Here is a 24,931-nt window from a genome sequence, read left to right on the forward strand (position 1 = left end):
AAACGGAGTATCCTACTAGTAATATAGATTCCCTAATATAGCCTTTCTTTAAATTTTCGTTTAAATATTTTTATAGCTCTTTACTTTACTTATCGTTAATATAATATACTTTAAATAGTTATAATTTAGCTCCCTCTTTTAATTTAATTTCGTAGTCCTACGGCCCTCGCTTTAAAAGCCCTTCTAAATATTTAGCCGTAAAGGCTAGGTATCCTCGATATTCTACCGGTACCGCCTTTTTCTCGCCCTTTTCTATATTATTATAATAAGCGTATTTATTAATCTCCAATATCTCCACCAACGTTATTAATCCTATTTCTTCGATCTTACCGCTTATATTAATAAAATATACTATTATTTCTTAAGCTCCTTACGGTAGTACTGTGGAGGGTGCTTATCCTACACTTTGCTCCGTACGTACTCCTAATCTCCTATCGTTAACTAAATACTTCTAAAGTTCTTTTAGTCGTAAGTAACTACTATCCCTCCAATCGATATCTAGGTTATAATCTTTATACTATAATTACCCTAGGATTATATCCTTCGAGGGTCCTATATCTATAATATCGAATATAACTAAAGTTATTTTTCCTTCGACTATAATGTCCAGGAGTAGTGTTTCCCTATAGACCTTTTGCGTACGAAATGGTCCTTATATAACGATCCATTCCTTCTTTTTCTTCTATAGTATCCGGGCCTGGTGTACGAACTGTAGCGAAATTAGGTTCGTCTCCGTATTACCGTTTATTAATATTATTATTTAAAGATCCCTTTATCGTATAGTAATTTAAAGGCGTTTATTTCTTTTGTTTTTTCCTTATATAGTAGCGACCTCGCTAATAAACCTCGGGTCGTTATCCTATATTTTCGCCTTACGCCGATACTTTCGAAAATATCGTTCGTGGTCCGTTAAAGGTTAATGGCCTCCGCGAAGGGCCGCGAGTCGTTTCCTAAGCGGTTATATCGTTTAAAAGTATTCTTTTACTCCGGGTTAACTAGTAATATAAAGTCTTTTAATTATACCCGCTTAGCTTCCTCCTATTTTCCGTCTTTTACTTTCCTAATACTTTTTTATATCCTCGTCCGATAGCGGTTCTTTTACTTAGTCTTATATACCTTATCTTAATAATATCGCTTAACCTTCTCTCGCAAATATATAGCGCAGTCTAGGCTTAGGCACTATCCTAGTATTACTTTGTTTAAAGAGTATATATTATTATCCGTATTTTAACCTTCTATATACTCGGCGTAGTATCTCGTATACCTTAGTACGATCTATATAACCTAAAGGCTATCTTTTAGTTTAACCGGGTCCTAAACCTTCTATAAAAGGTAATCGTTTAGGTCCTCCTACTAAGCCTTTTCCTACTTAGCTATAGTCTTTTTAACTAACTATAGTTTACTTTCTTTACTTACTTTACGTACCGGCTAATAACCGTATAGTACCTTACTCTAATAATACTCTATATATCTATATATAATATATTAGAATTAAAATACTTTCCGATATTCCGGATACCTAAAGTAAAATTATATTATATCTCCCTTATAAAGTATATACTATATAGGTATCCCTATATCTTTTAATAACTTTACGATCCTAATATTAACGACTTTCTTACCTTTCTAATATTCTTTTTAGTTTTTATATACGAGCTTTATAGGCTATAATATATTTTATAAAATAATAAATCTATATTTACCGTACTATCCCTCCGGTATCGTTTACTTAATAAGTCCTTACGTAAGATTATTACCTTTAGCGACTTCTATAGTAATTTCTATAGTAATCCGTACTAGTTAGTCCTATAATACTTATATTTAAAAATCTCTTTCCTCGTACTCCGCCTTTAGCCTTTTTACTACTTCCCGCAACTCCTAGAACTCTACTTTCTCTTATTTAATATACTAATTAAAGTCTCTTTCTAATCCTACTACTCCGCTTTATTAATACTTAATAATTATTACCTCTATAACCCTCGGTCCCTTTAATATAATAATAATTATAATCTCTTTCTTTTAGCTAAATCGCTTAAATACTTTATAATCCTTTTTAAAGTATCTTACTTTATTATAATTAAAATACTTAAGGTTATCCCTACCCTAGCCTCGGCCTTACGGCCTTTACTACTATATAGTATCGATATCTATCGGTCCTAAATACGTAGTACCGGAATAGCTAATATTAGGGTATTATCTTTTACGCTTATCGTTAGGACGGTTATTATTAAAGTACCCTTTATTACCGTAGTAACCCCTATTATTACCCTTCTTCTCTATACGACGCTAGAACTACCGATCGTCGATCCGTATAGCCATAGCAATATACTTATCGATAGTATTAAGCCTCGACTCCTTATATAACTTATCTTTTACTTTTTCTTTAAGGCTATTATAGAAAAACTATATTAACCCTTTATCGTTAATAGTACTACGTAGACTATCGATTTTAAATAGAGCCGCGTAGTCGGCTATTAAGCGCGTCTAACGTAGGTTTACGAGCCTCTCTTACGCGCGCTTTGCCTTATCGTACTCCCTAAACACCTCCTTAAGCTTAGTTTTAAAGACACGGTAGCTCTCGAAGTATTCCACAGTAATCTTCTCTTAATCGGACGGCTCCTCCTCGTAATAATTATTAAGGATAGGCTCGAACCACGCGAGAGCCCTATCCTTAAGTTTAATAGCCGCGAAAATTACCTTCGATTCTTTATTAATAAACTAATCTAAGTATTAACGAAAATAGATTTTAAGCTAAATTAAAAACCCTCTAAGCTCTACCTTTCCTTCTCTATAGCGCTCCGGTGCCGGGAACTTAGATACTACCTTAAGTAAAGTTAATATAATAATAATTTACTCCCGAGTTTACTAAGCCTCGTCCTTAAATTCTTTAAAACGCCACATTATTTACTTTACGGTGGGTCGAGTATTAGTAGTAATAGGTCCCTCACTACTTAGGCTAGGCGGGACGCCTCCTATCTAAACGTTCTTAAGTCCGGCTATAGTAGTAAAAAAACGCCTTTAACTTATCTATAATAAAGTTAAAGTAAGTATGCAACGTATAACGAACCCCTATCCAGAACCTCTGAAAGGGATACCGGTTGAAGGCTACTTCTGAATAATCCTGGTTCGGTACAGCTAGATAGTGTACGACAAGATGTCTCAATGTAAACACTAGATACCGTGAATATAACTTGAAATTGCATACTGCGGAACTATCTATCTATACCAGCCAATTCCTCCGTATATATATATCCTACGCCAAGCCTGGCGTTGTCCTGGATCGATAGACTCGACCCTCGATCCTATCGATACTATCCCTCCGGGGTTGACTCCTTTGGATCGACCCTCGATCCCAATGATCCTATTCTGATTGGTCCGTAATCCTGTGCTAATGATTGGTCAGTGGTGCGCCTGCGCCCCACTAGGTGTCAAGCCGTGACATATGGTATGTGCGGCAAGCCTGGCCATAATATCCGTACGTGCTAGGAGGTTGCAGAAGAGTCTGATTCAGCTGTTTCTAATGTAATTGTAGTAGGTTAATAGTGTTGTTGTTTTGCAATTGAGGATGGTTGTAATAGGGTAGTGGAAATCGATCCACTCGCTTGTCCGATCCGCTCGCTTATCAAATACGTTAAACGTTGAAATGCTTTATACCTTGCCATTTCGGTACTATTCCCCCCACTTTCCCGGAATTCCCACCTTCTTCGATCTGGGCTGGCGTAAAGGTAAACCTAATCCGGATGTCGTTCGAAATGTAGACATTAAAAAATTTAATATTCGTGAAGAAGTCCCTTTCAAGGACGCCTTTACCTCTAATTAGAGAAAGCCTACCGCCGGACCGAACAGCACCGTAGTGGTGGTGAATATAATCGAAGCGTGTAACATCGTTGTAGTCGGGCAATCGTAGTGTGGAACTGCAATGCGGGTAGAAGAAGGCTGCAACCAGTGCAAGAGCACCGGTGACATTTATATCACTCGCTACAACCGTGGTGTCACAGGAGCAAAAAGTAATTGACACGTCAATGCCCGGTGCGGGTTTCATCATGGTAGGAGACTACTGGGGATAAGGGAAATGCTTCGGTGCACCAGGCTCATTTGTAATAGCTAATAGGCGTCCGGTAGAGTTGAGGCCTACAAACAAGGTGGAAGAAGCATCTTCTGGAAGGTATTTATGTCATGTCAGACACGCACACACACAGCCATGTGCCTCGTGTTTGGCCGACTCTCGACTTCACACTACGTCCAGATCGCTACTCACGTCAGTCAAGTTCAACTGAGAAAAACTAATTAATCTAGTTCTTAACCATCAACCATATCGATATTTACAATAACAAAAGCTAGTAATTGTCCCAACCGTTTTCTCAGCTCAACTCCGCATGAAGACCGTCCCGTCCCGCCTTTCCAAACCGAACTCAACGAACCCAGACATAAAACCATTCTCTCTGCTTAACAAGCCGCCGCAACCACCGCCGGCCGGGCCCGACCCCTGCCAAGCTTGGAGTGCGTCTTCTTCCATATCTCATCAAACATAGAGGGCTTGGGCTTGAGCTGCCAGTCATAGAGACCAAGACGTCTGACCACCTGGAACGAACCTGTCCCTATCGACATGGTCTGGCCCATGATGATGCACTCACTGACGCCCAAGATCCGATCTGTCTTCATACCAGCAGCGGCATCAAACAAATGGTCTGGCGTCTTCTCGAAAGAAGCCAGCTGGAGAACACTGTCGCGCATCTTGGCAAGGCCGAAGCGCGTGATGCCGAGAATGTCGCCCTTGTATGTCATGACATCGGCCAAAAGCTCCATGTGACGAGGGTCGATGTTCATGTCGCCCATGACTTGCTGGATTTCAAAGGCAATGGTTGTGCGGGCCGCCTCAATACCCAGCACATCGCGACATTCCATGACCGAGTTGGTCAAGCACTTGGTGCCAACCACACCTTCTGTGGTCATACAAGCGCGCAGTCCGTAACCTTCCACCAGAACTGTATGCGCCGAAGTCTTGCTGTCGACATTGATAATCGCTCGCGTTGTCTCGGGGTGGCCGGCAATGGGCACTTCCGGCAACATGCGCTTGAGGAAGTTGACTCTCAACTGGAAGTCGGCTGCCGACTCATCCCCTGGCTTGGCGACAGTCAGCCCCTTTTCCAGAGCAGCAGCGCGTTGCCTGGCCGCCTTTCTCGCCGCCGTCGCATCCTGCCATGTGTTGTGGACGAGAACCTCAATGACATTCTTGTTCACCTTCAGGTCTTCTGGCTCAATCTTCAACTTGAGCTTCTTGGCCTTGACAATGGCGTCGGCAATATCGGTAGTCGTTATCCCAATCTGCTCCAGGTTCTCAAGACCATCCTTCTCAAGCCTGAGCACAATTTTGGCGACGTCCTGCAGCCACACATCATCCACATAGTCAAGGATATCCTTGATGTAGGTCTTTTCAATCCTGTGTTTGACGGCCCGGGCCGCGCTGACATCCTTAGTGTTCTCCAAGACGCAAGTGATGACAGGTGTACTGATCGTCTTGGAGGCGTTGATGATCTCCTTGATACGCGGGACACCCTGGGTGATACTCATGCCGGCAACACCGGCGAAATGGAACGTCTTGAGCGTCATTTGCGTTCCAGGCTCACCGATCGACTGAGCGCCGACGGCTCCTACAGCGTGACCTGGCTCGACCTGTGCCTTCTTGTACTTCTCCAGGCATAGCTCGATGAATTTCTGAAGACTGGCCTCCGACACCTTGGCCGTGAGGTCGGCGTGCTTTTGTCCCTTGGCGCGCGCCTCATCATCCAGATCGATATCCATCTCGGATCCACCCTTGTTCACCCTATTAACTACAGCCTGCATGGCAAGGTCGTCTTCTAACACGCCTGGATCGAGGCCGACCGACTTGCGAATCCTGGCCAGCTTGGTGGCTCTCTGTGTGATGTATGTCTGGACACTGTTGAGGTACTCTCTCGCGGCGTCGTGCTCGTCGACAGCCATATACGCTGCGCGGTCCGTGCTCGTGCGGATCTGCTCATCCGTAAGCCCAGTGATGACCTCGCCGGTAAGCATGTCACGTCGGACATAGAGCGCCCGCTGTCTGTCCAGTAACTCCTTGGTCAGTTTCTGTATCTCGGACGGCAGCAACCCCTTCTCCGAGTTGTTCCAAGTGATGGTCTGGGAGTGGTTCCAGGTCCGATCAAAGTTGACAGGCCGGGCATCTCCCTCCATGTCCACTGGGTCGAGCCTGTCTGCACCGTACTGGAACTGGACAATGCCTCCTTCCGAGGTGCGCACCGTGTCATCGTACTGAGTCGACAAATCCTCCAGCGACTTCATCAAGCGTCTGGACATGTAACCCGTCTCGGCCGTCTTGACAGCGGTGTCGACCAAACCTTCTCTGCCAGAAATGGCGTGGAACAAGAACTCGGTGGGATGCAGACCGGTGTAGAAACTGTTCTTGACGAAGCCCTTGGCAGCCGCGCGCTTGTCGCCCTTTTCGAAATGAGGCAAGGTTCGGTTCTGGAATCCATCAGCGACACGCTTGCCGCCGATAATCTGTTGACCGACACAGGCAATCATCTGGGCTACGTTGATTTCGGAACCCTTGGACCCAGACTTGGCCATGATGAGAGGTGCGTTGTTTCTGCTGAGATTCTCGGTGCAGTAGCTACCGGCAGCTTGACGGACAGCGCTCAGGGTTCCCGAAAGCTTGGTCTCCAAAGTCTCCTTCATGTCGCAACCTGGAGCCTTCTCAAGAGTCCCGTTTTCTGCTTGGGAAATAAATCCGTCGCACACCGTCGTGGCTTTTTCGAGGAGCATGAGCTTGTGTTCAGTCAATGCCTGCGAAGGAAACACATCACCAACACCGATAGAGAAGCCGCGCAGTGTCAACGATCTGGCACAGAGCTTGGCCAGACGGTTCATCGTGGCGGCAGCATAGTCGGCTCCATAGTCTCTCAGAATGACATAGAACACAGAGTTCTTTTTGCCCTCTCCAACCGTGGACTTGTCCATGCGGCCGCAGATAACCTCGGAGTTGCGAACAACCAGGAACGAGTCGTCAATGTCCATGTCTGGAGGCTGGAGGTTTCCTTTGTTGTAGACCTTGTTCTTGGCATCGAGGTTGACCAAGACAGGCGACTCCTTGTTGGGCCGCATCATGACGTTGAAGATTTGCTTGCCAGTCCAGAGAGCTTTGGGCTTGAGGATGGCAGGAGGCGGAAGCTCGAGATAGGTATCGCCAAGAAGCATCTGTGTGCAAATGTAGGTAAAGCTGCTTCTGTCGTAGAACCTATCTTTGCCGCTCAACAGATAAGCAGCGGTAATAAAATCCTGGGTGGCGGCAATGATGGGCTCGCCGTTTTTGGGAGTACACAGATTGTTCTTGACGCCCATCAGATTGATAGCCTCTGCTCTCGCCTCCTCTGTCTGTGGGACGTGAAGGTTCATCTCATCACCGTCGAAATCGGCATTGTATGGCGAGCAAACACACTCGTTCAGCCGGAACGTCCTCCAAGGTCTGATCTTTGCGTAATGGCTCATGATACTCAATTTGTGAAGTGAGGGTTGACGATTGAACAGGACGATATCGTTGTCTTCGAGATGCCGTTCTACAACATCTCCAATCCGGAGGTTGTCCGCATTCTTCTCAAGGATGTGAGGCTTCATGTGCTTCAAGAGAAACTTCATCTCATTCTCCTCGCCTTGGTTCTTGGTGATTTGCAACGCGCCAGGGTATTCAGTCGGGCCGTTTCTCACACAAGCCTTGAGTTTTTGAATATTGTTCGCGTGAACGCGCTCGGGGTATGTGAGGTTCTTGGCGACACGTTCGGGGACGGCCACCTGTTCAATGCTCAGATTCGGATCGGGGGAGATGACAGTACGCCCACTGAAGTCAACACGTTTGCCCGAGAGATTGCCACGGAAGCGCCCCTGCTTTCCCTTGAGACGTTGGCAAAAGCCACGAGTAGCCTTGCCAAAGCCTTGCTGGACGAGGCCAGGCACATCACTGTTGACGTACATGCCGACCTGCAGCTGGAGGAATTCCCACTGCTCCATGAGGGAAGGAAGCGGCGCACCCTTTAGCATAGCTTCGCGCAAATGTGCGCTATAGATGACAATTTCGGCCAACTTTGTGGTAATGTCGTCTTCGTTGCTTGCGCTTTCCTGGGCGACCGATGGTCTGATACAAAGGGGGGGGGCTGGGAGGTACCGCCAGAGAAACATCTCGGGTCGTCCTTCGGCAGGATCTAGGCCCAACAGCTCGCAATCGACCGAGTTGATCTCCTTGAACAGGTTGAGAACCTTGAGGGGATGCATATCATCCATGGCACGGCGGATGTGCTTTCCAAGCTCTGCGAAATGGGCCTTGGCGCTCTCAAAGGAGGCATCGAACTCGATCTTGCTTTCGGGTGCCACCTTCTTCTGGGCCGTCGACTTGTTGTAGGCCACAAACTTGTCATGGACAAGCTTCATGCAACTCAGCTTTCGGATGGTTCCCTGCAGGTCACCGCAGTGGTAGCAGTTCCTCACTTTCCGGCACTGCTCGTTGATGCGTTTGAGTACGGCCGTTCGCGCCATGTTGTCCTGTTCCCGGCGGAGTGATCTGAGGAACCGGCGGCGCTCCTCGTTGGTCAGGAGGATCCTGGAGCATGATTTGCAAATGTTTTGCAGGGTCGCCTGGATGTATTTGAGATAGCCAATATGAAAGACGGGGAGTGGAAGTTTGACGTGACCAAAATGACCAGGGCAGCCCATCAGATCTTGGTGGCAGGTGTGGCATTTCGCATCGGGTTTCGGGCTCGAGGTTCCCTGTGGGGATAGGTTAGCTATGACATGGGACAAAGGATGACGAAGGAAGTGTTGATACTCACCAGGCGGGGATCGAGGGGTCCATGCTTGAAGGGAGCTCGATTGTTTTCGACATCGTAGAGCAGATTGTCGGAGACCTCGAGCACACCTTGATTAAGAATGTCTTGGGTGGATTGAATGCCGAACTTGAGGGCCTTGAAGCGCTTTGGGAGCTGGTCCTTCACCAAGGTCTTGCGGTTCTCGGAGGCCCTGCCGGCCTCAACTTCCGACTCCATTTTGTGATGCGATTGTGTGGTGTGGTGTGGTTGTGTGGTCGCGGCGAGATGGAACAACGAATTGCCCCTCAAGGTAGCTATGCTACCTGCTCATAGCGGGCTCGCCGGGAATGTGTCGATGGAGATGGCGACGTCTAAGTTGCTGCTGCTGTTGGTGAGATTGAGAGTAAAAGAAATACCAGCGGAGGGGTGTGGAATTGTGGGATAACTGCTTGATTTTCCCAGCAAAGTGTGGCTGGTTGGCGACGACAAGTGGTTCAAAGGTTCGAGGCGTGTCAAAAGTGGTTCGCGATTGCAACCGAGAATAATTTTGTCGGCGCAAGGCGGGGCAAGGCTAAGCAACTGATGACTCCAATCCCGAAAGATGTGCCCCACCATCCAATGCACCTACCCCTGACACTTTTAGTGCAGGCGCATGGATCAACTGAGGATCAGCGGTACTTGAGATCTTGGCAGATATACTTTATTTCTGGCTGTTCCAGTGCGGGAATAAAAGTACCGGAGAACAGCCTCCAAGTTCCCCGGCCTGCCGGGAAGACTGCGGGGCAACGGTTTTTCTGCGTCCAATCAACAGCAGTTCTCCAGGCACCCTCCGTCATCATTTGCTGTTGCTGGTCGTTGCGGATGTCACGAGCTTTGGCCGGAGAGATGTCCAGGGCGTGGGCCGAAACAAGAGACCACGTTCTTGTGTTGGACCTGTTTTCCTGGCTTTGATGAAAAGGTGCTAGAAATATTGCTCAGAAGAACCACACAATAACTTCTTCTTCCGTTGTTTAGCAAATTTTCTTTGCGCATTCCTTCAGCCTCTGGTTGCTGTGCCAAGTCCTTCCCTGGTCTCGAGCAAAGATAAGCGAATCAACAACTGGCATCAAAAGCTGCATGCTTTATCGCTTGATCCGGCCGAGGAGAGCTGTTGGGCGATCCTTACAACGCTACCCTTTCTTTTCAAACCGTCGATATATTTGGAAGACTGCGAGCGGCTTTCCCAAACCGAATCCTGGGTCACCCAGACATCCCGGAGCTATGGCTTCCACGCCGGCCCCAAATACTGCTGTCGAGAAGAAGGTTGAGAAGTCATATCTTGCTTCCGCCGTCGACTCGATCAATCCCTGGGCTGGACCTCGCAGTGCAACTCCCACGCCGAAAGATCCTCAGCCAGCCCTCGCCCCCTCCACTACCGTCGACCATACATTGAATCCCTTTTATGGCCAAAGCTTCAAACGATATCCACCAGACTGTCCCCCGCCCAATATACAGTGGTTCCATGCTGTTGACGTGAGTGTTTCTTTGGAAAGTGTTGGAAGATTCAAACTAAATTTGAGCATTGGTTTTAGGTGCCAAAACGCAAGCCCAAGTTTATGATCACCAAGGCCACTTCCGATGCCAAACCTGCCCAGCCAAAGAAATACGTCGCCTTTGATCCCCGAGATTCGCGAGCTGTGGAGGCCGCATACCAGGCTAGATTACAGGAGCTCGAGGAGGAACGGAACGCTTTCATCGGGAATGCGCTTGCTCGCACAGGGACTAGGCGCCCACGGGCTGTGTCTGGCGAGGGAGAAAAAGACACAGACAGTAGCGGATCCAAAACAAGAGTGCCCGTAAACGAAGACTTTTTGTTCGATGTGGATATTGAAGAGCGGGAACTTGCGCCCATTTACTGGGAGGGTCCCGTGTATGAGGTCCGGCGCGGAAGTTGGTTCTATCAAGAGGGCTCCACGCTCCGGCCTTGTGAGGAGAATCTGGCTGCTCAGCTTGAGGAGGGATATCTCAAGGTCAAGCCATGGCGGTACCCGAAGGCACCCTCGAACCCGTCGACGAAGGGACCAACACCCAAGGGTTCTTCGGAGAACTTGAAGATTGTCGATGAATCCCAGGTCCAAACCAGCACAAAGACTGCAGCCAGTGTACCCCAACATCAACCGCAGACCTATCGGTTGTTCGGTAGTTATATGAACAGCGTGGCAACGTATCAGGATTCTAATACAGCGTGGTTGTCCTCTGATGGGATGTTATCGTGGGTTACATCGACAATGTACGAAAGGTTTGCAGGTGGTGGATACATGAGTGGTGTGAAACTAGTGCGAGGGTACACTGAGGCGAAGAAGGTCAAGGAAAAGGATGAGAAGCGGCCAGTGACACCAGCGGGAACAAAATCAACATCCAACGAGAAGGGCGATGAGACCCCAAAGGCCCTCAAGAGGCGATCTGCACCGCCCACGAGCGTGCGGCCCAGTCTGGATGAGGATGCAGACATGGAGCCGGACAATCCTCGGAACTCTTTATCTCGCCAACTGTCCAATTTGATGGAGCGGGCAGAGGACCCAGAAGCTGAAGCTGAGGCTATCAGGGTGCGAGAAGAGAAGGAGATGATGGGTGATTACAATACCAACGCTGGTGAGAACCAAGGCCGTGATATCGAGCATCTGGTGTTGGTGACACACGGCATTGGGCAGTTGCTATCTCGCAGGATGGACAGCATCAACTTTGTTCACGATGTGAATATTCTTCGCAAGAATCTCAAGAATGTGTACTCTGTATCCGCAGATTTACGGGCACTCAATTCTGAGATTGGGGAAAGCGGACCAGGTAACTGTCGAGTTCAGGTGCTGCCTGTGGTCTGGCGCCACCGTCTCGACTTTCCCAAGCGCAAGCCAAGAAGAGGAGAACACGATCTCGCCGAGGCATTTGACGAGGAGGACGAGTACCCGTCTCTGGAGGATATCACCATTGAAGGCCTCGCTTTCGCCCGTTCCCTTATTTCTGACCTCGCCCTCGACGTGCTTCTCTACCAGAGCGCCTACAGGGAGCAAATCGCCGACATTGTCGTCAAGGAATCCAACCACATCTACAAGACCTTCAAGGAACGCAACCCAGAGTTCAAGGGCAAAGTCCACATTGTGGGGCATTCCCTCGGCTCAGCCATCATGTTTGACATTCTCTGCCGACAAAAGGAAAGGGCACCTGCCGCTTCGCTGCCGCGAAACCCTTTGAGAATCTGGCCTGCTGCCTCTTCGGAAGATAGATTCGAACCAAAGGAGAGCAAAGATCTGGCTTTCGACTTTGTCGTGGCGGACTTTTATTGTCTAGGGTCACCGATCGGGTTATTCCAGATGCTCAAGGGGAGGACAATTTCCGCTAGGAATCTGCCCAATGCTGTCCCGTCGGAGAGCCCGCTGAATCCGGATTACATGGAGGATCCCTTTTTGTCTGCACCGGCGTATTCGTATGCCAGCGATCAACACCTCTCTCCTATTACTGGCCACCCGTTCAGTGTCTCCTCTCCCAAAGTCTCTCAGTTGTTCAACATTTTCCACCCGTCGGATCCGATCGCGTACCGACTTGAACCGCTGATATCCCAGGCCATGTCTACTCTCAAGCCGCAGGCATTGCCCTATACAAAAAAGACCATCTTTGGGAGTGTAGCCCCTCAAGGGCTGACGGGCTTGGGGGCAAAGGTTGGGCAGAGCGTGACGGGGTTGTGGAGCAGCTTCTCTGCTGGGATCGCGAGCAGCTTGCTGAATCGGAGCTTGGGGCTGACGCAGGAGGATGTGAATAATATCAATGCTTCGCATCATCGGGAGAGGGAGTTGAGTCTCAGTCCGGTTGGGTCGCCGGGTAGTGGTGCGGGGAAGGAGAAGCAGCTTGGGGCGGCGGGGGGCCAATAGTAAGATGGAGGATCATGTGGAAAAGAGCGAGAAGACGGCGGAGAGGCAGATGGCGATTGCGGCGGTTACGGGGGGAGGGAAGGATGGGGGGGCGTTGATTGATGAGGAGTTGGAGACGTTGTTTAGTCGGTTTCAGAAGAGTAGGGTTGAGAGGGCGGATGGTGGTGGGGGGGAGAAGGGGGATGGGAATGGGGGGGATGTGCTGACGAAGGAGAGGTGGTTGGAGGAGGAGAGGAAGGCGCAGAGGATGAGGAGGGAGGAGGGGAAGATTAGGGGGTTGAATAGGAATGGAAGGGTGGATTATTGTATTCAGGAGTAAGTGAATTGGCATGAATGTGGGGAGATGAGGATGGTGCTAACGTGGAATTGTAGGAGTGTGCTTGACTTTAACCCGATGAACACGATTGCGTCGCATATGAGTTATTGGGCGGATGAGGATGTGGCTCATTTTGTCCTTTCGCAGCTGTTGCAGGGGGAGAGGGTGAGGACGCCAAGGGTGTGATGATAGTGTGTGATGGTAATGAATGTATGTATGATGAGACGGGGGAAATTGGGAAGAGTAATGGATGGATGGATATACCCTTATTGTTACAGAGAGATAGAAACTGTTTGATGTTTGGGCATAGGAGAGGTGGTGCTTTTGACATGAAGGAACAGATCCGATGTTCAGTGTAGGGTATGTATGTATTATCAACGCTTTTGATATCTCTAAACAGCTAGCCGCTTTTTATGTATCCTATCCCATTGTTGGTATCATATGCTATGCCCATCCACCCCTTCATCTCCATCCCCTCAAATCATCCCCAACATCTCCGCATAACTCCCCCACGCGCCCCCCAACTCCCGGCACAAATCGCCCGCCGTCCTCCCCTTCCCATCCTTGATAAACCTGACATCCTCCTCCTGGGGAACCGTCCCCCGTCTCGGCAGGCCCACACCCTCACAACTCTGCACCACCTGCTCTGGAAAAACAGAAGTGTGAACCCCGCTCTCGAGCCACAAAAGCAGCCAAAACACCTCCTCCTGCTCGTTCTCAAGAGCGAGGTGCATCGCAGTCTTGGACTCGTTCAAAAGGTCCTGCCAGCAGAGGAGCTGAGGCAGAGAAAGGGTGATGTCCTCGTCAGCGTCGACATCAGCCAACAACTCAAGAATGCCGGCCGTATCCCCCTCGCTGGCGAGGGTGTGGAGGGCTTTGGCGGGGCGGAACTGGGGGTTGACGGAGAGGTAGGTTTCTTCGGTTAGGTGGGGGAGGATGTTGAGGTTTTCTTGGACGCCGCCTTCGTTGGTGTAGGTTGTGAGGATTTGGGCGGCTTGGGAGGTGGGGAGGAAGGGGTTGGTGGAGGAGCCTGAGGCGGAACCGGAACCGGTGGGGGGGTTGGAGGGGAGGTAGGTGGTACAGGAGGGGCAGCTGAGGGTGAGGGCGACGGTGGAGGAGAGGTCGAGGAGGCATTGCCAGTGGAAGTGGCATTGGCAAGGGAGGTGGAGGTCGTCGGGGATGGGGGGTTGGTCTGCAGGGGGGGCGAGGGACTCGTCTTCTGAGTCGGGTTCGAATTGGAGGATTAAGGGTTGGTGGCAGGATTTGCAGAGGGACATTTTGGGAGGGTGGTTTGAGGTGAAAGGCGGAGATGTGAGGGTTGTAGGTGAGGTGAGATGAGGTGACGAGGTACTAGGTGAGGTAGTTAGTACGATATTATTATGTAAGTTTAATTCGTGAGTAATTACCTGAGTGAGAGTGATATGTGATGAGATCTGCTCACCTCACGTTTTGCTGAAGCCTGGAGTGTGTGTGAGTGGAGGTGAAGTTATTTCGAGATGCCAAGACAGGAAAGCAAAAAGTAATTTTTTTGGTGTTGCTGTTCGTGGGGTACGCGATTTATGCAGTATAACCTCTGAATCATGACCCTGAAAAGGTCACTCCCTAACTCACCGCCCCTTGCATCTGGTTGGGCCGTTACCTTACGCAATCCCTCTGTGGCTTGGTTTCTGCCCAGGCGATTACATCAGTGCCAGGCCGCCTGGGAACCCCCCGCCCCCGCCAGCCTTGGAAGGAGTGCAGCATGGAAGCTCCCCTATTTCCTCCACCTGCCCTGGACATTGAAGCCTACCGTCTAAAAATCACACGATTACGACGACCCTTTCCCCGGCCAAACATAAAACCTGGAACTTCCATTGTTTGCTAAAGGCGCGCGGCCGTCTCGGGTTTCGTTTGCTTTACTTACTCCTCTTCTTGAGTACCATCTACAAGCATCATCAAGCTATCTTAGAGACACACCAGTACAGTTACCGCGTACTTCTGCGCGCTTCTCCGAATCCTCCGCATCACCATGAACGTCCTCAAGATCCAGAGGTAGGACCAGTCTACCCCCAACAAAGAAACACGCGCGCATTGTTTTGCTGCCGGGGATTGCCTCAAGCTGACATGTAGCTACCTAGGAAATTCCCTCAATTCCAACAGCCCGAGATCTTCTCGTTAGCCGACGCCTTCCGTAAGCTCGACGTTGACGACAAGGGTTACATTGATGAGGCTACCGCCATCAAGGCCACTCAGACCAGCGAGCGCAAGCCATACGATGTCGTCCGTCAAGCGCTAAAGGAGGTTGAGCTCGACTCCTCAAGAAGAGTCGAGCTGGAGGATTATGTTGGTGTATGTACTCGTCTTCTACTAGCTCGGGGGTAGCTACGCCAACTCAGCACCACGTCATCTTGCGCCAGGTTGCTGACCCCTATTCTTCCACAGCTCATTGCCAAGCTCCGTGATGCTCCCTCCAACTCGCAAGGACTTTCCGCCGCTGCCGCCTCGCCAGCTGCTGTGATTTCCCAGAGAACAGGAGGAGGCCACTCTTCCAAGGGCAGCATCAGCAGAACTCAGGGCAAGATCTTTGTGCAAGGTTCGAACTCTAACATTACCCACACCATCAACGAGGATGAACGCACCGAGTTTACGCGCCACATCAATGCCGTCCTCGCCGGCGATCCCGACATTGGCAACCGCCTCCCCTTCCCAACCGACACGTTCGAGATGTTCGACGAGTGCAAGGACGGTTTGGTGCTCGCCAAGCTCATCAACGACAGCGTTCCAGACACGATCGATGAGCGTGTCCTGAACCGGCCCAAGGGAGCCAAGAAGCTCAACGCCTTCCAGATGACGGAAAACAACAACATCGTCATTGAGTCAGCAAAGGGCATAGGCTGCTCAGTTGTCAACATTGGTGCCGGGGATATCGCTGAGGTCAGGGAGCATCTCATTCTGGGACTGATTTGGCAGGTTATTCGCCGGGGTCTGTTGGGCAAGATTGACATCAAGCTCCACCCCGAATTGTACCGTCTGCTTGACGAGGACGAGACTCTGGAGCAGTTCCTCAGACTGCCCCCTGAGCAGATCCTCCTCCGGTGGTTCAACTACCACCTCAAGGCTGCCAACTGGCCCAACAGGGTTACCAATTTCTCGTCGGATGTCAAGAATGGCGAGAACTACACGGTGTTGCTGGCCCAGATTGGCTCTGAGTATGGTTGCACTCGGGCCCCTCTTCAAACTCGGGATTTGCACCAGCGCGCTGAGGAGGTTCTCCAAAACGCTGACCTTCTTGGATGCCGCAAGTTCTTGAGCCCTTCTTCGCTTGTTGCCGGTAACCCCAAGCTCAATCTTGCCTTCGTTGCCAACCTGTTCAACACCCACCCCTGCCTTGACCCAATCACCGAGGAGGAGAAGCTCGAGGTGGAGGACTTTGATGCGGAAGGCGAGCGCGAGGCCCGTGTTTTCACCCTCTGGCTCAACAGTTTGGATGTGCAGCCCGCTGTCCAGTCCTTCTTTGACGACCTCCGCGACGGCACCATCCTTCTCCAGGCCTACGACAAGGTTATCAATGGCTCGGTCAACTGGCGGCACGTCAACAAGCTCCCCGCGCACGGCGGTGAGATGTCGAGATTCAAGGCTGTAGAAAACACCAACTACGCCATTGAGCTCGGCAAGCAAAACGGCTTCTCGCTTGTTGGCATCCAGGGTGCGGATATCACTGATGGGCAGCGCACTCTGACGCTTGGTCTGGTCTGGCAGCTCATGCGCAAGGATATCACTGTTACCCTGAAGGGCCTGGCGCAGCGGTTGGGCAAGCGCGAGATCACCGATTCGGAGATGGTCCGGTGGGCCAACGACATGGTGCGCAACGGCGGTCGCACAGGGACCATCCGATCGTTCAAGGACCCTGTCATTAGGTCGGGTGTGTTCTTGCTGGATGTGCTGAATGGTATGAAGAGCAGCTATGTCGACTACGATCTTGTCACGCCTGGCCGGAACGACGAGGAGGCGTATCTCAATGCCAAGCTCAGTATCAGTATTGCGAGAAAGATGGGGGCGACGATTTGGTTGGTGCCCGAGGATATTTGCCAGGTTCGCAGCCGTTTGGTGACGACGTTTATTGGTACGTGTTTCGGTTCCTGATGAACACGGTGAAGAAGCTAATGTGGTAAAACTACAGGTTCTCTGATGGCAACTCACGAAAAGATGCAGTAGAATGGAGCATCTTTTCGTTTGTTATAAGTTGGAACTCGACAAAAGGTGGGGAGGCGGGGACAGGCAAAGTTCTTGGGAAAAGTTGCGACTACGAAAACAAGTCTGTTTTACGGATTCTCAGTCATTTTCCTTTTGTTCATGCCCCGAATTGTTCTGTTTAGGTAGCACTTTTTGTTGATGGCTTGGGCGTGTGTTTTTATTTACTTTTTCTGCAGAGTAGCCGAGTCATGCGGCGTCTTGAATTCTATCTAGTTGAATCCTTGAATTGGGGAATGTTCCTGGTCTCATCCGATGTGTTGAGGGGACGGGTCTGAGTGTTAGGTCTGAGATGATGAGTTGGTTCGGCGCCACTGGTGATGGGGAGCTGAAGGGGTCAAGCGCTAACTTTGCATGCATGACCCAAGGCTGAGTATCGACGGTTTAACAACTGGATAGGTGAGGTTGTTGGTGAGAACAACAGCCACTCTGGTTCCGAGTACCCCCTTCGTAGACGCTGAGGCAGTGAGTTGAGGGTCAATTCAGGGGTTCTGGGTGGAGTCACTCCCGATAAGCGGTGACGGGCGGCAGATTGAACCCTTGCTCCCCCAAAAGTGCAAAAGGAACAAGGGATCCCGCGACAAGAGAGGGGCACTGGACATTGCATGCGCGACCGGCCGAGACGGTCTTCTTTTGCCCCACCAAACTTGAGTCAACGGTGGTTCTCGATCTCTGGAACACACTTTTCCTTGGACACCTTTTCAACCCATTGACTTTTTTTTTCCTTTCTGCGCATACTCGAGGACAGGGACGGGACGAAGGAAGGAACAGAAAACTAGTAGTGACAATGGCGGCCGACAACAGCAACGCGGAACAGAGGTTCGCTCTCATCAAGGAGAACCTGGCCGAGTTCCTCAATGAGGAGATCATCAAGAAGGTTGTTGATGAGGGGGGCCATCCCAAGATTTACTGGGGTTTGTATTTACCTTTCACTTGCATAGTATAGGGGGAACAAGATGAGTTATTGACAGAAAGAAACCAAAATCAGGCACGGCAACCACGGGCCGCCCTCACTGCGGCTACCTCGTCCCCGCCATCAAGATGGCCCAGTTCCTCGCCGCCGGCTGCGAGCTGACGGTCCTCCTCGCCGACATCCACGGCTTCCTCGACAACCTCAAGGCCCCTCTCGAGCTGGTAATGCACCGCGCCGAGTTTTACCGCTACACCATCTCCACCCTCCTCGGCGCCGTCGGCGTCTCGACCGAGAAGCTCAAGATTGTGCTCGGGTCGTCGTACCAAAAGTCGGCCGAGTACGTCATGGATGTGTACAAGATGGCCTCGATCATTTCGGAGCATGACGCTAAAAAGGCGGGCGCGGAGATTGTCAAGCAGACGGATAACGCGCCGCTGAGTGGGCTGCTGTACCCGATTTTGCAGGTGCTGGATGAGCAGTATCTTGATGTGGATGCGCAATTTGGTGGGGTCGATCAGAGAAAGTTGTTTATTGCTGCGAAGGAGTGGTTGCCCAAGCTGGGTTACAAGGAGAGGGCGCATTTGATGAACCCGATGGTGCCTGGGTTGCATGGGGGGAAGATGAGCTCGAGTGATCCGGATAGCAAGATTGACTTGTTGGACTCGCCGGAGACGGTGGCTAAGAAGATCAAGAAGGCGCATGCGGCGCCGCAGGTGACGGAGGATAATGGTTTGTTGGCTTTTATTGAGTATGTGCTGCTGCCGGCGAGCGGGTTGAGAGGGAAGAAGGAGTTCAAGGTGGAGAGGGAGAGGGATGGGTTGGAGACGTTGGTTTATGAGGATATTGAGAAGATTAGGGAAGATTACAAGAATGATATCGTGAGTGTTTCCCGCTGTGATGAGTGAGATAGGAATGGGGGGGGGAGGGGTGCTAACATTTGGTGACAGTTGACGCCACAATTGATCAAGCCTGCGATCACAAGAGACTTGAACGCTCTTTTGGCACCTATCCAGGAGGCGTTCAAGAACAACAAGGAGTGGCAGGAGATTGCCGAGAAGGCCTACCCTCCTCCACCAAAGAAGGAGAAGAAGGTCAAGAACAAGGGGACACGCTACCCCGGCGGTGGCAAGCCTGAGGAGAAGGCGTTGCCAGTGAGGACAAACGGTGATGCGCCTGCGGAAGCTACGGAGGCTGCTCCATCTGCTCAATAGCTTACCTTTTGAGGTGTTGTGTTGGTGCTTGGGTCAGCGTAGGAAAAGGCGTTGTGTGCAGTCGGAATGGGTAGAAAGCGTTTAGATACATGCTCTTCTAACATTGCCTGCGGGGTGTTTGCTGTTTGCTCATGAATGGTATGAAAAGTGCAATGGAAACAATTCTGATCTCACAAAGAACACTTCGAGAAATGTCTCAATCGAGGATACCACATCCATGGTTCCGGGGTGGGACGAAGGTCGAGGTTGAGGGAGTGAAGGGAACAGCACCCTAACCCTTGTTGGTTGCTATGTGCTCTTTGACCTGTTGCCGGCATTCCGACGGCGGACGTTACACCTGGGCCCGGCCCCACGCCACCCGGGCGTTGGGCATTCCTCCACCTCCGTATCCGTCTCTTTTCCCTCTTCTCCCTTTGAGACCATGTCTCTTAGCCACGCTTACATGGTTCCGCCCGATCCGAGGCGGACTGTTGCATGTTTTTGGCACCGGTGAATCCGTGAAACAATAGGTATAGGAACACAAGACAGAAATAGAATGAAATGTGTTGTTGCATCGCATCATACAGATCACGAGAGGTGTTTATATAATATGAACCGAAGGATGTAGAAATGTGCTTTATATGTCGGGTTGCCTGCGACGTCTTCCGGGCTGGCGGCTGCCTTGCCTTATAAGCTGATATATACATATACATGCAGGCCTTTTTTTTTCTTGCTTGCGCAAGCAGAGCAGATCAAATCCCAGATGCAACTCTACCATGTCATGGTGGGCATCGCCCTGCTAATCACGTCGCCTCATCATTCTCACATCATTTATTTCTGGAATGAGTTTCGGGGGATTTGGGGGGAGTTTTTGGATGCGTTGTATGCGCAGCAGGTGACTTTTTAAGAAATCAAGTTTTTTGATTATCAGATTGCAATGACGGTGCTAGCCAACGGTGAGGATAACGGTGCGATGGATTCGACGGTGGCATTTAACGGCTTTCATCATGGCCACAACTCCGGGTCGGAGGCGGCTCGGCCGGGGATATCGTCGATTGAGAGCTCGACTACTACGAGTGAGGAGGAGTTTGGGGCGGATTTATCGCTTTCGAGGCAGAAGACGGTTACTGCGCAGTCTTGTCGCGATGACTACCAGCCGTCGACACCACCATCGTCGTTTTCTCAACCAACACCATCGACGCCACCCCTCACACCTAAGTTTACTACCCATGTCGTCAAATCAGAGCAAAATGAGAGGAAACACCATCACCTTCGCCACCACAAACAATTCACCACCCCGATCTTCACCCCCTCGTTGACAACATTTGACCGGCACAATCCCCTCGCCACCTCGTCCCCGTTCTTCGGATTTTACACCCTGTTTTGGATGTCGGTTTTTTTGTTCGTGGTCAAGATTGGGGCGGATAACTGGAGGGAATATGGCAATGTGCTTGGGACGCATGAGATCCTGTCGACGATGTTTGCTCCTGGGAAGGAGGTGGTGGTGTTGGGTCTGGCGGACGGGGTGATGTGTGGGTTGACTGGGGTTGGCTTAGTTATACAACGGGGGGTGGTGTTGAGGAGGGGGGTGAATTGGGATGGGTCCGGGTGGGTGGTTCAGCATGTTTGGCAGACGGGGTTTATGGCTGGGGTGGTGGGTTTTACTCTTTGGAGGGGGTGGCCGTGGACGCATACGGTTTTTTTTGTTATGCATGGGGTTGTGATGGTGATGAAGATGCATAGTTTTGGGTTTTATAATGGTTATTTGTCTGGGTTGTGGAAGAGGAGGGAGGGGCTGAAGGGCAGGGTGGAGAGGTTGGAAAAGGGGGTGATAACTGAGGGAGTTGCTAGCTCTGTTGAGAAGGCGAATAACACCGCAACAACAACTCGAAGACGGCATGGGGAAGGGGAAGAAACTGATACGCTCAAGGAAGTCAACATGCTCAAAAGTGAAATCGAGGCTCTTACTGAGGAGCTCAAGGGCAAGGCAACAGATCCGTCGAGGGCATACCCGAATAACCTCACCGTCTGGAACCACTACGAGTACATTGTCTTCCCGACGGTGGTCTACGAACTCGAATACCCCCGCTCCAACAAAATCAACGTCTACTACGCCCTCGAGAAACTGGTCGCCTGCTTCGGCATCATCTTTGTCATGATCATGATCTCCCAGGCCTTTATCTACCCGGTCGTGATGCAGACTCTGGAGATGAAGGCGCAGAACATGCCCCTGGCCGAACGGTTCAAGCAGTTTCCCTGGATGCTGCTGGACCTGATCTTCCCGTTCATGATGGAGTACCTGCTGGTGTGGTATCTGATCTGGGAGACCATCTTGAACTTTTTAGCCGAGATCACGTACTTTGCCGACAGGAGCTTCTATGATGCGTGGTGGAACTGTGTGAGCTGGGATCAGTTTGCGAGGGACTGGAACAGGCCGGTGCATAATTTCCTGCTGAGGCATGTTTATCATAGCTCCATCTCGGCGTTCAAGGTCAACAGGCATACGGCGACGCTGATTACGTTTGGGCTGTCGGCTTGTGTGCATGAGCTGGTGATGTGGTGTATTTTCAAGAAGTTGAGGGGGTACTTGTTGGTGTTGCAGATGTGCCAGTTGCCGGTGAGTCTTTCCTGTTTATTACCCCTTACTTGGATTATGGGCTTGGTGCTGATGAGATGTGTGTATAGTTGGTGAGGTTGAGTAGGACTAGATGGCTCAAGAATAGAGCAACGCTTGGGAATATGATATTCTGGCTGGGGATATTCACTGGGCCGAGTGTGCTGTGTAGTCTGTATCTAATTCTGTAAATTTGTTTATGTCAGCAGCAATGGAATCATTAGTAGAGAGAGTTGTTTGCGGTTGTTCCTTTGTCCATGTCTCCATGTCTGTCCTCGACTCGATCTGCTTTGAGTGTCGGTGGGTGCAGGGAAGTTGAGGATAAAAAGGCTTGGCTGACACAGCTTCACAGTGTGCCCCACCCAATCACGAGCGTGGAAATAGTGGGCCCTTTCTAGCTTTCAAGTCCGCATCGGGGGCCTTGCCTTTCCACTTTCAACGTTGCCATTCTCCGACACCTCGTCACCGCCAAACACCAACCTTCATCAACTCCCCAGAGCAGAGCAACTTCACCTGTCAGAGGTGCCCATACCAGACATTCAAAAGACGGTCACTGGATATCTTTCCAAAACCACACGGACCACCCCGACGTCACTGATACTCTGGGAGAGCTGAAGCTAGCCAGCCGTTGCGCTGTCCCGTTACCCACCTGTCTAAATTTTTCTCAGGCTCCTTCTCGCTCCAAATAACACCATCAGCACCACTACCTGTGTGGCAGCTATTTCCATCGCGTCTCCCCTCTCCCATCGACTCGCCATCAACCACCATCATGTCTCGCAACGGCACTACCCTCTACGTGACCGGTTTCAGCCACGGAACTCGCGCGCGCGACCTCGCGTACGAATTCGAGCGGTACGTCTAACTCAACTCAGCACCCAACCACCACCACCAGAACGCGGCGATGGCTCGATCACCAGCTTCGAGCTCGGTCCTCGAATCCTACCTACCTCCCTCCCCCTATCGTCATCGTTCCTCGTTCCTCGTTCCTCGTCCCCCTTTATCCGCCCTCCTCCTCCTGCAATGCCTTCCGTCGTCGGGCTAGCCTCCCCCCTTTCGCCCTCGCTGCATACCCTTTCCACCCACCTAGCTACCTCCCGTCGTCGGCATGCTCGCTGCCCTCAGTCGCGCTCTTCTCGCTCTCGCACCTCCGCGCCCTCGTACTTCCTCCCTTCGATCGAGCGGTCGGCGATGACTTCAATATGAACATCTCTCTCCTTTGTCATTTTTGGGCGAGTCTTCCTGCTAGGTCGCAGATATCCTCAGAGCTTGGATTGCGCGCAGCCAGCGAATTCCTTTGATGCTTTTGTCTCACAATCCGCTGGTGGTAACCAAATGCTGACACGAATCAACATGTAGATATGGACGTCTTGTCCGTTGTGACATTCCGGCTCCTCGCTCTGCCTCCAGCAGACTGTACGTATGATTCTCTCCTTCGAACGACGTGTCTGTTGCTAACACTTTCTCAGCTTCGCTTTCGTCGAGTACGAGGACCGCCGTGACGCGGACGACGCGTATCATGATATGCACAACAAGCGCATTGGCCGTGATGACATCTTGAAGATTGAGGTATGTTCTCCTACCATGTGTCGGCAAGAATACAGGAGGCTAATATGGTTCACAGTGGGCTCGCACTCCCCCCTCTGCTTCGTGGAGATTCGACCGCAACGAGCGTGATGGCCGCCCTCGCCGTTCTTCTCCCCGCCGCCGCTCTCCCAGTCCTAGACGCAGCACCCGTGACTACTCTCCCAGAAAGGATGACCGCCGGGAGCGTGATCGCGATAGAGACTACGACCGCGACCGCCGTGACACCCGTGATCGTTCTCGCAGCCCTGATCGGTGAGCTCCCATATCCTTGTGTCAAAAGTTCTGTTTAGTATGCTGACCTGGAACCTTGTAGTGAGCGGGATCGTGATGTCAAGGAAGACCGCGACCGTGAAGACCGTGACCGCCGCGAGAATGGCACTAACGGTGATGACAGAAAAGGTACGTCTAGTTGTTGGTTTTATATGGCAACCCTTTATCTAACAATTCAGCAGCCCTGGACAGCCCTGAACGTGCCGCCCACGACGATCTCGATATTGCCGAGTAACGGCGTCGATTCTAGATTGCAGTTGATGTGACGGTCACTATCTCTCTTACCACCCTCTAGGGTTTTGGCAGTAAGACTGTTAATTTGCATCGCTTTCTTTTTCTTTGCCATTTTCGGTGGACAACTGATGCCAAGCACGTCAAAGTGCTTGCCTTGACAAAAACGGCGTTTCTTTTAGTTTTCGAGTCGGAGACAGAGGCCAGCAGTCCATCATATAATCAACAAACTCCCAGTCGGGGAAGCGAACGGATACGGTATTCTAAGAACGATCCGGTAGACGTCTGCCTTGCCATGTCTTTTTTGTTTTCTGTCTCAATGTGTTTCAGGAGGGAGGGCTTGAGGAAAAGTAAATAGATAGTAGTAGTAGCGGTAGCAATAACAGGACAATTGCTTGGTCAGAATACCTCGTCTAGCAGAAGCCCCCACAATTTCACGTCATGCTTGAGCCCCTGGCAATGCACACACTCAACTCCGCCACTCTAGAGCCTCACCAGATCACCAGACACTTCGCCTTATGAGGACCTGATCACAAGACAAACAACACAACCTCTCGCTAAGAACACCGCTCTGATTGAAACTGAAAACGCCTCATGATTGCAATGCAGATAACACTCAGCTCGAGGTCAGGGAATGCAACCTGCAGCGGGTTCCTGACACTATCTGTAATATCTATCATCTTATGTCTGGACGCAGTAGATCTGTGCCTGGGTCTACCGAATTCCCCGATGTTCTCCGTGTCAACCCGACAGCAATGCCGCCATTGGTATAACCATTGGCACCACAAATGACCTGCGTTAGTTGGAGAAGCAAGTGGGGGGTTTGGCTACAATTTCCAGACTATCA

The 24,931-nt window shown here is 50.6% G+C and overlaps 8 protein-coding genes across 8 annotated transcripts; 6 read left to right on the forward strand and 2 right to left on the reverse strand.

Moving 5' to 3' along the window:
• Positions 1-4,158: 4,158 nt before the first annotated feature.
• Positions 4,159-9,465, reverse strand: RPO31 (DNA-directed RNA polymerase III subunit C1 (rpo31)). Its single transcript, XM_062878513.1, has 2 exons — positions 8,859-9,465; positions 4,159-8,796 (listed from the first exon to the last, which is right to left on the reverse strand). Exons 1-2 carry the CDS (start codon positions 9,069-9,071, stop codon positions 4,447-4,449), a joined length of 4,563 nt encoding a protein of 1,520 aa, XP_062731997.1. The 5' UTR covers positions 9,072-9,465; the 3' UTR covers positions 4,159-4,446.
• Positions 9,466-9,715: 250 nt separating this feature from the next.
• Positions 9,716-12,736, forward strand: QC761_0063540 (uncharacterized protein; the record flags this gene model as incomplete). Its single annotated transcript, XM_062872616.1, has 2 exons — positions 9,716-10,346; positions 10,406-12,736. The coding sequence occupies exons 1-2, from the start codon at positions 9,951-9,953 to the stop codon at positions 12,734-12,736; spliced, it is 2,727 nt and encodes a 908-aa protein (XP_062731998.1). The 5' UTR covers positions 9,716-9,950.
• Positions 12,737-12,740: 4 nt separating this feature from the next.
• Positions 12,741-13,472, forward strand: QC761_0063550 (uncharacterized protein; the record flags this gene model as incomplete). Its single annotated transcript, XM_062872617.1, has 2 exons — positions 12,741-13,051; positions 13,109-13,472. The coding sequence occupies 2 exons, from the start codon at positions 12,741-12,743 to the stop codon at positions 13,236-13,238; spliced, it is 441 nt and encodes a 146-aa protein (XP_062731999.1). The 3' UTR covers positions 13,239-13,472.
• A 56-nt stretch (positions 13,473-13,528) lies between these two features.
• QC761_402330 (uncharacterized protein) lies at positions 13,529-14,737 on the reverse strand (the record flags this gene model as incomplete). Its single annotated transcript, XM_062878514.1, has 4 exons — positions 13,529-14,402; positions 14,459-14,511; positions 14,611-14,668; positions 14,736-14,737. Coding segments are annotated over 4 exons (987 nt in total).
• fim1 (fimbrin) lies at positions 14,567-17,246 on the forward strand (the record flags this gene model as incomplete). The annotated part of the gene is made up of 4 exons (XM_062878515.1): positions 14,567-15,083; positions 15,170-15,380; positions 15,474-17,154; positions 17,212-17,246. Exons 1-4 carry the CDS (start codon positions 15,061-15,063, stop codon positions 17,244-17,246), a joined length of 1,950 nt encoding a protein of 649 aa, XP_062732001.1. The 5' UTR covers positions 14,567-15,060.
• An 823-nt stretch (positions 17,247-18,069) lies between these two features.
• Positions 18,070-19,406, forward strand: TYS1 (Tyrosine--tRNA ligase cytoplasmic; the record flags this gene model as incomplete). Its single annotated transcript, XM_062878516.1, has 3 exons — positions 18,070-18,196; positions 18,271-19,073; positions 19,143-19,406. The coding sequence occupies 3 exons, from the start codon at positions 18,070-18,072 to the stop codon at positions 19,404-19,406; spliced, it is 1,194 nt and encodes a 397-aa protein (XP_062732002.1).
• A 916-nt stretch (positions 19,407-20,322) lies between these two features.
• ARE2_2 (Sterol O-acyltransferase 2 (Sterol-ester synthase 2)) lies at positions 20,323-22,253 on the forward strand (the record flags this gene model as incomplete). The annotated part of the gene is made up of 2 exons (XM_062878517.1): positions 20,323-22,002; positions 22,071-22,253. The coding sequence occupies 2 exons, from the start codon at positions 20,323-20,325 to the stop codon at positions 22,188-22,190; spliced, it is 1,800 nt and encodes a 599-aa protein (XP_062732003.1). The 3' UTR covers positions 22,191-22,253.
• A 136-nt stretch (positions 22,254-22,389) lies between these two features.
• On the forward strand, positions 22,390-24,500 carry QC761_402370 (uncharacterized protein). Its single transcript, XM_062878518.1, has 6 exons — positions 22,390-22,851; positions 23,356-23,412; positions 23,466-23,565; positions 23,621-23,835; positions 23,897-23,982; positions 24,036-24,500. The coding sequence occupies exons 1-6, from the start codon at positions 22,769-22,771 to the stop codon at positions 24,086-24,088; spliced, it is 594 nt and encodes a 197-aa protein (XP_062732004.1). The 5' UTR covers positions 22,390-22,768; the 3' UTR covers positions 24,089-24,500.
• Positions 24,501-24,931: the final 431 nt, after the last annotated feature.

This window comes from Podospora bellae-mahoneyi, chromosome 4 (genome assembly GCF_035222275.1).
Source record: "Podospora bellae-mahoneyi strain CBS 112042 chromosome 4, whole genome shotgun sequence".
NCBI classification, from domain to species: domain Eukaryota; kingdom Fungi; phylum Ascomycota; class Sordariomycetes; order Sordariales; family Podosporaceae; genus Podospora; species Podospora bellae-mahoneyi.